The sequence below is a fragment of the Sciurus carolinensis genome, chromosome 2, assembly GCF_902686445.1.
Source record: "Sciurus carolinensis chromosome 2, mSciCar1.2, whole genome shotgun sequence".
Lineage (NCBI taxonomy): Eukaryota > Metazoa > Chordata > Mammalia > Rodentia > Sciuridae > Sciurus > Sciurus carolinensis.
Genome location: NC_062214.1, coordinates 122,565,705 through 122,576,980, shown reverse-complemented (window position 1 = coordinate 122,576,980; position 11,276 = coordinate 122,565,705). Strand labels below are relative to the sequence as shown.

The 11,276-nt window shown below is 43.8% G+C and overlaps 1 protein-coding gene across 1 annotated transcript; it reads right to left on the bottom strand.

Annotated features, from left to right (window-relative positions):
- Positions 1-491: 491 nt before the first annotated feature.
- Positions 492-9,897, bottom strand: Pnp (purine nucleoside phosphorylase). The gene is given in 7 exon segments (XM_047535263.1): positions 492-2,468; positions 3,705-3,771; positions 3,773-3,896; positions 4,000-4,175; positions 4,334-4,437; positions 6,828-6,997; positions 9,741-9,897. Coding segments are annotated over 7 exon segments (870 nt in total). The 5' UTR covers positions 9,752-9,897; the 3' UTR covers positions 492-2,250.
- Positions 9,898-11,276: the final 1,379 nt, after the last annotated feature.

The following is an 11,276-nucleotide window of genomic DNA, read 5'->3' as shown; positions in this document are numbered from 1 at the left end:
CTGATGTGAAATCCTTTCTACCTTCCATCCTTTAGGACTAAGCTCAGGGGCTGAGGTGTAATTTATAAATTCAATCCCTAGCACCTCCCATACACATAGTAACTAAGCTCAAAATTCTTTATGAAACTTTCCCTAGCCAACCCAATCTCCACCATCCTGTGTACATAATCACTCCTTACTTTGGGGTCCCACAACATGACCCATACCCACTTCATATAAGTCTTGTACAATAGGTACTTCCTATCTTACGATTATAGGGCAGCTGGGTAGGGAGGTACACACTTGTACTCCCAGAGCCTTGGGAGGCTGAGGCAGGATTCTAAGTTTGAAGTCAGCCTCAGCAACTTAGCACGACTCTTAGAAACTTAAGACCCTGTCTCTCAACAACAACAACAACAACAAAAAATAGAGGCTGGGAAATGCAGCTTAGTGGTAGAGTGCTCCTGGGTTTAATTCCCAATACCCCCTCAAAAAAAAAAAAATTGTAGGGCACTTGAGAGGAAGTACCATTTTTATATTTTCAGCTTCATAATGTTAGCTAAGTGCTACACAAAGAAATATTCAATAACAAAGAGAAAATCTAAGCCATCTCATGAAATGAACATGTTAACAGTTATGTATGTATCTAAAGGATACACAGTACTTCCCTCTAAACTAGCTCTCAGAAACAAATAATAGATACTAGCAGTTCCCTTAAAGGTCCAGGGAAGATTTCAGTAGTGAGTGGAGGTACAAAGATGAGAGGGAAAGCAGCGACAGGGCCACTCCAGGATGCTTTTTCTTTAGGCTGGGTTCATCTAAATTGGTCAGTTACTAACAAAGGATTATTTGAAAGAGTTCTTCAAAGCTTCCTATTCCAAATACCTCTTCTATATTATACCACTAACTGAAATGTCATCACTATCATTAGAAGATCATCCAGTCTTTTCTTTCCTAGTACTGGGGATTGAACCCAGGGGCACTTTACCACTGAACCACACCCCTGGTCCTTTTTTTAAATTGAGATAGGTCTCACTAAATTGTTGATGCTGGTCTCAAATTTGTGATCCTCCTGCCTCAACCTCCTGAGTTGCTGGAATTACAGGCACATGTCACCATGCCCAGCTAACACTGTCCTTTCTTAAAAGGCACATAAGCCTGGGAGGGCAGTGTGGTTTCGATCATGCCAGCCAGCTGTATGCAAATTGATAAGCAAAAATAATTGTGTAATAAAGAGCAATGCCTAAATGCAGTGTCACAGAGCAGTTCTGATTAAGCAAAAGTGAAAGGACTGCAGCCCACAGAGCAAACAGAAGGAGGAAAGGAGTGGCTCAAAGAAGCTAGGTATGAACTAACTGCACAGGTTGGCCTAAACTAGCAGGAATCCAGTTAGCAGTGGGGACACTGGCAACAGACAAAATGATGCTCGCCATTACCTTGTCAGACTGGAGTGATGAAGAGTATGGCTGCAGAATGAGAGAGTAGGGGAGGAGTAATGCATGAAAAAAGATATTTAATAAGGAAGTGGCAACTTAAGGAACAGAAGCCAGTGAATAAATTCAGATATTCTTGAGGGAGGGTAGACAGGAATGAAACAATCAGAAGACAAAGGACAGAGGTAAAGACTGGTCTGAAGAAGTGGTCATCAAGTGCCAGAAGTTAGCCCGTCCTCAGTTCATAACATCTTTCAACACTTTGCTTTCTTCTTCATCCTTTGCTGCTCACACACCACCTTGTCCCCATTCTCAGTTACTTATCTGAGAAGCAGAGTCACACAAGATATGTGGTCTCACAGCTTTTCATGCCAGTGTTGGCTTGTGCCCCAGCCTCATCCCAAATTGTACCAAAAAGTGAAGAAATTATTTCATCTCTCTTTATTCTCAAAACATTATGGTATTAAATAAATTCTAGGAAGTACTGGGCTGGTCCTTGTTTGGTCTCCAGTGCTTTAGTGAGGCAGTAGTAGCAGCTATTATGTGACAGTCAAAGGCCTACGTCAAGCCATGATATATCCCTAGGTGTGACAGAGCATGGGCTCTGGCTCTTACAGAGGATGGAGGGGAAAACAAACTGCTTTGAGAAGACAATTGAGCAAGAGGACCTGGTACCAAAAGGGTCTGGTGGGAGAAAGTGGGGAAAGTAAAGGACAGGTATCTTTCTCTCCTTTCCTTTCTCCTAATATGTAAGGGTAGAGGCACAAGACCCAGCAAAGGGCCAAAGTAGGTGGTAGTTACTTGGATCTCATTAGGGGTTGGACCACTCCAGGGCTGGTCAACTGGTCTTGTCAGGGGGTGGAATGCTGGCCATAAGAATGGAGACAAACTGTTCCAGTTTCTGTGCAGCTTGTTTTCCAGCCTCTAATACTTCCTCATGATTAGCCTTCTCCAGGTTTTCATAATCCATGATGACCTTGTTAGTGATAAGTGAGAAGCCGAAGACTCGAAGTCCACAGTGTCGTGCAACTATAACTTCTGGTACTGTGCTCATGCCTGATTTGGAAAAAAAAAAAAAAAGGAAATTAACTGTTTAGGATCTGCAAATGACTCTTCCTCACCTTTTAGACTATCTTTTTTTTGGTACCAGGGATTGAACTCAGAGGTGCTTAACCACTGAACCATATCCTCAGCCTTTCTTTAGTTTTTTATTTGGAGACAGGGTCTCACTGAGTTGCTTAAGGCCTCAATAAATTGCTGAGGCTGGTTTTGAATTTGCAATCGTCCTGCCTCAGTCTCCCAAACCCTTGGGATTACAGTCTAGCCCAATGATAGCTAGACTATCATTCTTAACTTCATTGAAAATTTAAAAATTCACCTTGTGGGGTGGCACACCCCTGTAATCTCAGCAATCTAGGAGGCTGAGGCAGGAGGATCAAGTTCAAGGCCAGGCCACAGGCAATTTAGTTGAGAACTTGTCTCAAAATATACAATCAAAGGGCAGTGATAAAGCATCCTTGGGTTAACTCCCCAGCACGCACGTGCATGCATGCATGCACACACACACACACACACACACACACAAACATACACAACTCAAGGATCCAAAGAAACAGTTAAATTAGTGTTGTACTTTCTTTGTCCAATATTGCTTAAAATAAGTGGGGCCACAGAGGGACTTACAAATTCTTATAAATATTGCTAATGCAAAGCCAGTGTGGTGGCACATGCCTGTAATCCCAGCAACTCAGAAGGCTGAGTCAGGAGGATCATGAGTTCAAAGTCAGACTCTGCAGATTAGCCAGGCACTTGGCAACTCAGCAAGACTCTATTTCTAAATAAAATATTAAAAAGGGCTGGGGATGTGGCTCAGTGGTTAAGTACCTCCGGGGTCAATCTCTGGTACCAAAAAAAAAAGTCATATATATATTGCTAATGATTTATTTCAGTGTGTTTATGCTACCTTTGAAGTCAGGAATAAATGACTAAATAAGAAGGTCCACCTTCCAGCCTGAGTTATACAGTGGCTTTACTGATATTTGTTAGAATAATTCTTAGAAGTAATCGAATCATGAGTGGGTGATTAACGCTGAAGCAGTTAAGTCCTTCCTGTTCAGAGGAGAGATTTGTTGTGCTATAACATTAAAAATTTTGCCACTGTTTTCCCAGAAGTCAGCTGAATTCAACCTTCCTCTAAATAAGATCCTCTTGATCCAAGTAGGGTCTGTAATCTACTCCTCTACTATTTCAGACCCCTTCCCTCGAGCCCCCCAGTTAAATTCTCCTTCTCACCAACAGCGTCCGCCCCCAACTTCTGCAGCAGGCGACACTCTGCCACAGTCTCAAAGTTGGGGCCCCCCCAACATCACATAGGTGCCTTCCTGTAGCTCTCGCTTCTCCCCCATTTGTTTCCAGGTACTGAGAGCCTTCTCCCTCATGTTCCGGTCATAAGCATCAGACATGGCAGGGAAACGAACTCCAAACCTACGGCGTAAGTTGTATTATCTCAGATAAATGAACTCACTCACAACTCCTAGACAAGTCCTGAAACCCTATGCTTCCAGAAACAAAAGAGCGAGATACATACCTTTCATCATTAGGCCCTTTGAGAGGGTTCTGACCACAGAAACCAGGGAGGTTGATGTGATCACGGATTAGCATGATATCGCCAACCTCAAACTTGGGGTTAAGCCCTCCAGCTGCATTGGTGACCACCAAGGTGTCCACACCCAGAAGCCGGAAAACCCTCACAGGGAATGTCACCTTAGAAGAAGAGGTTAGAAAAAGGTTTTTCAAACTTTCATCATCTACCTAGGTAGATGTGCATAATATACATCATGAAAGATGAAAGAGGTAGGCAATAAATAGAGTAGTTCTCTCCCACTTCATCCAGATCCAATTGGTTCTCTGCCCCTGATTACCTTCCAGAGGGGGTAGCCTTCATACATGTGGAACCTGCCTTGCATCATCACACAGGCCTTGCCATTCAGGAACCCAAACACTAATCGACCAACATGACCTGGCACTGTACATAAACGAAAGGAAAAAAGGACGGTATTATTCTTTCATATAGTGTGGACCTACCAAGAGCCACTCTCTCCCTGTGTTTAACACATAAGATTATAATTAAACAAAAAACATTAAGTCTGATGGAGAGACAATTATAATACAAATGTAACCTGAGACTAGAGCTATGTGGGTAAGGAAACTCCATATAAACATATGAAAAAAGAGGGAAAGGCTTGTTAAAGAATTTCAGTGAGGTATGTGCCTGTGATCCCAAGTGACTCAGGAAGCTGAGACAGGAAGATCACAAGTTTGAGGCCAACGCAGGCAATTTAGAGAGACCCTGTCTCAAAAAAAGCCAGGGCAGGGGGTGTAGCTTGGTGGTAAAGCACTTGTGGGTTCAATCCCCAGAACTGCATACAAAGAAAAAACTTTTTTTTTTTTTTTTTCAAATGAATGAGAAAGACATACTGCAAGAAAGTAAAAGTAAGTAAAAAAATAAAGTTGGTGATAATGAATGCAGTAGTTATAGGCTTCTTCCAAAATTCTTAAAAATCTTAAAATGGATCCAGACATGGTGGTTCAGGCCTGTGATCCCAGCAACTTGGGAGGCTGAGGTAAGATTGTCAGTTCAAGGCCAGTCTGGGCAACTTAGTGAAACCCAGACTCAAAAAATAAAAAGGGCTGGGGATATAGTTCATTGGAAGAGCACTTTCCTAGCATGTTTGAGGCCCTGGGTTTAGTCCCTAGTACTAAAGGAAAATAAAAGAAAAAAAGAATTATTCTTATATTATGCTAACTAAACTATATGCCTCTTCATTCCAGCAAGGGAATTCATGGGTATATACTGCCTTCCTGAAGAGGAGGGTACTGAACAAGGGGGGAAGGGGCTGAATTATATTTGGATCCATATAAATCTTCCTTATGACTCACAGAACAGTCCTGTGGGAATGCATGCCAAGGTAGGTTGTATGTGGGGACTGGAATACAGATAATACCTACAGACATAACCATATCACCATTTCCCTCTTCAGGCAGTCCCTTTTAATGGATGGCCAATTTATTCTTTAGGGTGTAGATTGTTGGGAGAGGGGTCAGAATCAAGAGAAGTGTTAAGGGCTACTAAAACAGAACTTATTTTTTAAAAATTAGTAGCACTGGGTGTGGTAGAGCACACATGTAGTCCCAGAGACTCACAAGGCTGAGGTATGAGGATAACAAGTTAAAAGCCAGCCTCAGGAACTTAGTGAGACCCTGTCTCAAAATAAAAAATAAAAAGGACTGGGTATGTAGCTCAGTAGTAAAGCAACCCTGAGTTCATGTCTAGTTTGAAAAAAAAATTAAAAATTTAAAATAAATAAATAGTAAGATCAAAGTTGATACCATTAAGAAAACTCAAGTAAAGTAGAGTATAAAAAATAGGTTGATAAAATTAAACCACTTATCACTTAGTGCAATGTCCTGCTCATTGGAGGCAGGAGTGCCGTGGCAGATGAAGCCAATGTCACTATTATCTCCCTTTGAGAACTATGCCCTTCCTCTTTCTTTTTATTATTTCCTTTTCCAACCCCCATTCCCACACCTGCCTGCTCTGGTCTCCCAGTCTTGCTCCAAAGGTTTTTTTAAGTATTTATTAAAAGTCTTAACTCTTCAGAGAAAAGAAGAAGGAAGATAGAAACCTAAAAAATTAATAAGTAAACCAAGGGAAGTTAGTTATTTGAGAATAAGTAAACCAAATAAACTACCCTTGGCTTTACTTGCCCCTGTTTCACCCAGCCTCTAAGTTTTTTAGCCTTAGAACTTTCTGGCTGCTACAAGAATGCTGGATATGCTAACTTCACATCCCTCAGAACTCCACTGTGTATGGGGAACATCCACCTCTGTCCTTTCAAAGGGTCAATGTGAATCAGATCTTGTGCATTCATGTATTAATCTATGTATCTATAAGGACATGGTCCACATGTCTTATCCGAGGCCTGGAGTTAGAGTTGGGGAAATGGCAGGAAGATATTGGACAGAGGTCTGACATGGTCCTGGGAGGCTACAGACATTGTTTCCATTTAGCTGCAGGTTGGAGGGGCGTGTATGTAAGTGATGATGACAGTGTATGGGAGGAAGCACATGTGGGGAGGTGTTGTATAATTTTAAGGAGCTGAGTCACTAAAGCACAGGAAAGACATCATCATGTCCCAGTGACACACACATGCCCTGTCTATTATGGGATTTCTATGAGGGGAATTTCCTTCTCAAGTCATTCTGATTCATGGTAGTTTTTTTTTTCCCTTCTCTTACAACATATTTTTGGGTCAAATGCTAGATCCAGGAGTAGACACATTGGTCTCCCTGACTGAGTTCCACAGACTCCCATCAGGATACCTCAGTCCCATCCCCCACTTCAATTGCCAGTACCTGTGCTTCGGGGAAAGTTGGGTATCTCACTGTAGTCAAAGAACTGGGCCTGAGTTAATTTATCAGTCAGACCTCCTAAGCCAGAACCACAGATTATTGCCACTTGAGGTCGGTGCATGGTGTGAGAGAGAAGCCATTCTGCAGTGTTCTGATAATCCTCGTACGTGAATCTAGGGAATAAAAGGGAAATGACGTTAATTCTCCTCCTGGTCCAAAGGCATCCTAGACAAACGACCATCAGTGCAAAAAAGGCTGGCAGGTATATTGGAGCAACAGGGACAGAGAAGCTGACCAAGAAGAAGCCATACTATGTTTACCCATCACTCACCACCCCTCTTTTGAATCAGGCCCACTGAATGTCTAGCGGGTGACTCCTTCCATTGTAGTATCTGGCAAAAGTTAGTGAACCTGTGTCCATTATCAGCCTCAATGTCAGCAGGTTTGTTTGCTTCTGGGTTTTTTGTAGTCCTGAGGGTGAAAACCCAGGGCATCTCACATGCCAGGCAAGCATGCCAGCCCTGGGCTATACCCCAACACAGGTAGGTTTAATAGCTCTCCCTTATGACAAAGATTTAGAGAGGAGAACCACAGGGTCCAGAGAAGTGCAATGAAATAATCAAATCAAGGTGAGTAAGGCTAGGGAGAGCACTCAAAATGGAATTAAGCTCTTCCTGAGGGCAGTAACAGACCTAATACAATCTTCCTTAGTACCCTAGCTATCCCTTAGGGATACGCAAAATGTAATTAAGACTAATGACCATGAAGACAGAAATAAGCCAAATTTTCTTTTGGATCCTCACCCTCTAGTTCCTTCCTCAGCCAAAATACTAAGGACTTTTTTTTTTTGTTTTGCAGTGCTAGGGATCATACCAGGGCCTCTTGGATGCTAGGTAAGCACTCCACCACTGAGCTGCCACACTCCCAGCTCTAATTTTATTTCGTTTTAGTTTGTTTGTGTGAAACAGGGTCATGCCACATTGCACATGCTGGTCTCAAACTCTCAGTGTCACATGATCCTCTCACCTCAGCCTTAGAAGTTAACTGCGACTATGGGCATGCACCACTACACCTGGCTCTGCAGGCTAATTTTTTTAATTGACCAAAAAAGCAATGCAAGCACTTCTAGTAGAAGACTATGCACCATTCTCAGTTCCCCTGGATCATTATTTTTGGAATTACCAAGCCCACGCAGACCCCTATCATAATGGAATTGCAAAGGTACACAAGATCAGACACTAAACTATTGCAAAAAAGCAGACACAATCCACAACATTGGCAAAGGTAATTAGGACTGACTGCATAATTCTCAGAAATTTGTTAAAAATACCAGGCGTGGTGGCACACACCTGTAATCACAGCAACTGGGAGGATGTGGCAGGAGGATCGCAAGTTCACAAGTTCAGCCTAGAGAATTTAGTGAGACACTGTTTCAAAATAAAAAATAAAAAGGGCTGGGGATGTAGCTCTGTATTTGAAACTTTCTCCAGCTTTCTTCTTCTGATATTCTCCTGCCCCTCCTCCCCTTCCCTGCCTACTCCCATCTTTCCTTCACATTACCCTTCAGGGACCAAAGGGCATATACACTTACTCAGAAGCCCAATGCATCCAACAAAAATCAACCAAGAAATTTTCTCAGTTTCAAGTCCAATCCATCACAGCCATCTTAAAAGATCAAAGATTGTTCTCAGAGGTGGAACTGAGGTGGAAGGAACAGTGTTGGATACAACTAAGCAAGCCTCCAGAGGAAACTTTTCTCTTTAAAAGCAGAGCTTAGGAGTTGGGTGCCTCAGTGTCCACTTGTAGTCTCAGATAAATACTGGGGAAGCTGAGCTGGAAGGACTGCCTGAGTCCTGGAGTAGGGCACCAACCTGTACAACATAGTGGGACCACCTCAAAAACAGATTGGTTGCTCTAGGAAACCAGACATGATAAGAAACCAGGCTATCCTCCGGGAAATGTCTGGGTAATGGCTGGGCGGAGGCGATAGAGCTACAAGGTGATGCAAAGAACAAATGAAGTGGGCAAGAAATTAGCAAATAACATCCCCCCAGAGGTGGAAAAAAAAAAAAAAAAAAAAGGAAATGAAAGAAGTGTTAAGCATGGCCACCTAGCATGTCTCAACCACAGCTCATAGAACTTCCTCACTCATGATCTGTCCCCAAAGAATACCTTGGATCTCTTAGTTATCCAAAGCCACCGTGATCCCTAATGCTATGTTGGTGACTTGGACTGGGAATTTAATTTCACCAACGGGAGACAAAAGAGTTTTTCACAAGTGTGGGGAGGAGTGGGTACTTGTCTGTTGCTCAGCTCAGTGAATAAAGATTTCCTTCTCTCCTCAACACTGCATTCACGATTGGTTAATCGGACCTCCAATTTGGAGGGAAAGGAGGAGCCGGCAAGGGAGGTGAGCATTCTTCCCTCTAAAGCAGAAACTCCGAATTTGCTCTCTGAAAGTATCTCGCGCTTTACCCAGACTCTAGAATGGGAATTTGTGAAGAGTATATGTGGTGGGAGACCTCTTCCCTAGAATGGAGTCGGGGTATACTTCCCCTCTCCACCTGCACCCCTAGCACGCGCGCGCGCGCGCGCACGCACACACACACACACACACACACACACACACGGACCCACAACAGTTCCTTGGAGTAGCCACACTACACTAACCAGTCCCCTTCCTGCTCTGGCGGCGCTGCCCAGCTCGATTCCCGCGCGCGCCGGCTGTGGCTGCCCCACTGTTCTGTTGCCCTGACCCTGACACGAGGCTTAGTGCCAGGCCTCTCTGCATCATCAGGGCACACGCTCCCTCTCCCGGCCACCTCCGGGCCCTGGGAGCCAAGTTCCCAGGTCTGAGTGACAGCCATTTCCCCTCCCGAGGGCCTCCGGGGTCCAAGGGCCTGGTGCCCGCCTCACTCGTTCTCCATGGAGGCGCCGACTCCCTTCCAGTGAGCCTGCTCGTCTTGGCTCCGCTCTGCCTGGTTGGGCTGCGTGGCCGTTGCGGTAGCTGAGTCTGGTCCGCACAGTTAGTGCACAGTTCGCCGGGCGCCGGCTTATATCCCCAGCCCGGGAGTCCACAGCCAATGGCAGCCGAGTACGCCGGCCAGCCCGGTCTCCATGGCGACACACACCCTGATTCAATCGCCCGAGGCTGTGTTGTAAACCTAAACGGAGTTCTTTCCAAAGCTGGTCCCTCTCCTCTTTGGGGGCATCCAGCCTTTCCTCCCTGAACCCATTTCGGTTCTCAGGGCTGGGGTTTCCAGCAAAACAGGCCCATGCTATAAGGAGGGTGGAGAGTCCCCTGACTGTCTTCATTCTGGACTGTGTGCACAGCAAACCGTGAGAGATTTAAAAAGAGAAATTTTCAAACCTTAAATTGTGAAAGAAACCCCAGAATAAAATGAAACGAGTCATGTCCCGTGTACAAGGGAAGCGGATTGCCTGTAGAACAGCGATGACTTGAAGATTGCAGGGGTTGAGGAAACACATTCAGGACTAGATGAGAAAAGAAAAAGTTCCATGGCAAGAATTCTAGGATCCTAGACGCGGACAGGGTGGCCACAGTATGGTTGGGTGCATATTACTGAATCCAGGCAATTAGGATAACAAGACAAGGAATCCTTCCATGATGAAAATTCCTGCCAAAGGACAACACAGTGTATGATCTTTGTAAGAATTAAGCTATTTCTTCTCCCCGTCTTACAAATTTAACCAACCTCGTATCAAATTATATCTCAACAACCCTTGCTTAGCTATTGGAATCCTCCACTCTCTCTCTCTTCTATCTGTAATTTTTCTTTACGATTTTACTCACCACCATTGCTCAAGTCACTGTTTTACAATCCCGTTTTTCTCATTCGTTTAATAAGTATTTATTGAACATCAACTGTGTGCCAGAACAGTCCCGGTGCTGTGAACTCAAGAGTAAAAATAATATCTGTGAAGAAAAAGCAGTATATGCAAGAACTGGGCCCAATGCCGAATAAGTGGTTTATTCCATCATCGTCATCATAATTATTATTATATTAATTACTATTGGTAATTACTAATAGTAATGAATTATTATTATTTTAGTACTAGGGATTGAACCCAGAGGTCTGTTATTACTGAGATCCATCCTCAGTTCTTTTTTTGAATCTTTTTCTTTATTTATTATTTATTTATGGTATCTGGGATTGAACCCTGGGGTGTGGGTCTCGCTAAATTGCTAGGGCTTCCCTAATTTGCTAAGGCTGGCTTGAAACTTGCGATCCTCCTGCGCCAGCCTCCCAAACTGCTGGGATTACAGGCATGTGCCACCACGCTCTGCTCAGTCCTTTTTTAACATTTTAAATTTTGAGACACAGTCTCACTATATTGTTTAAGCTGACCTTGAATTTGTGACCCTTCTGTCTCGGCCTCCTGAGTCACTGGGATTACAAGCATGCACCACTGCACCTGGCAATTATTGTT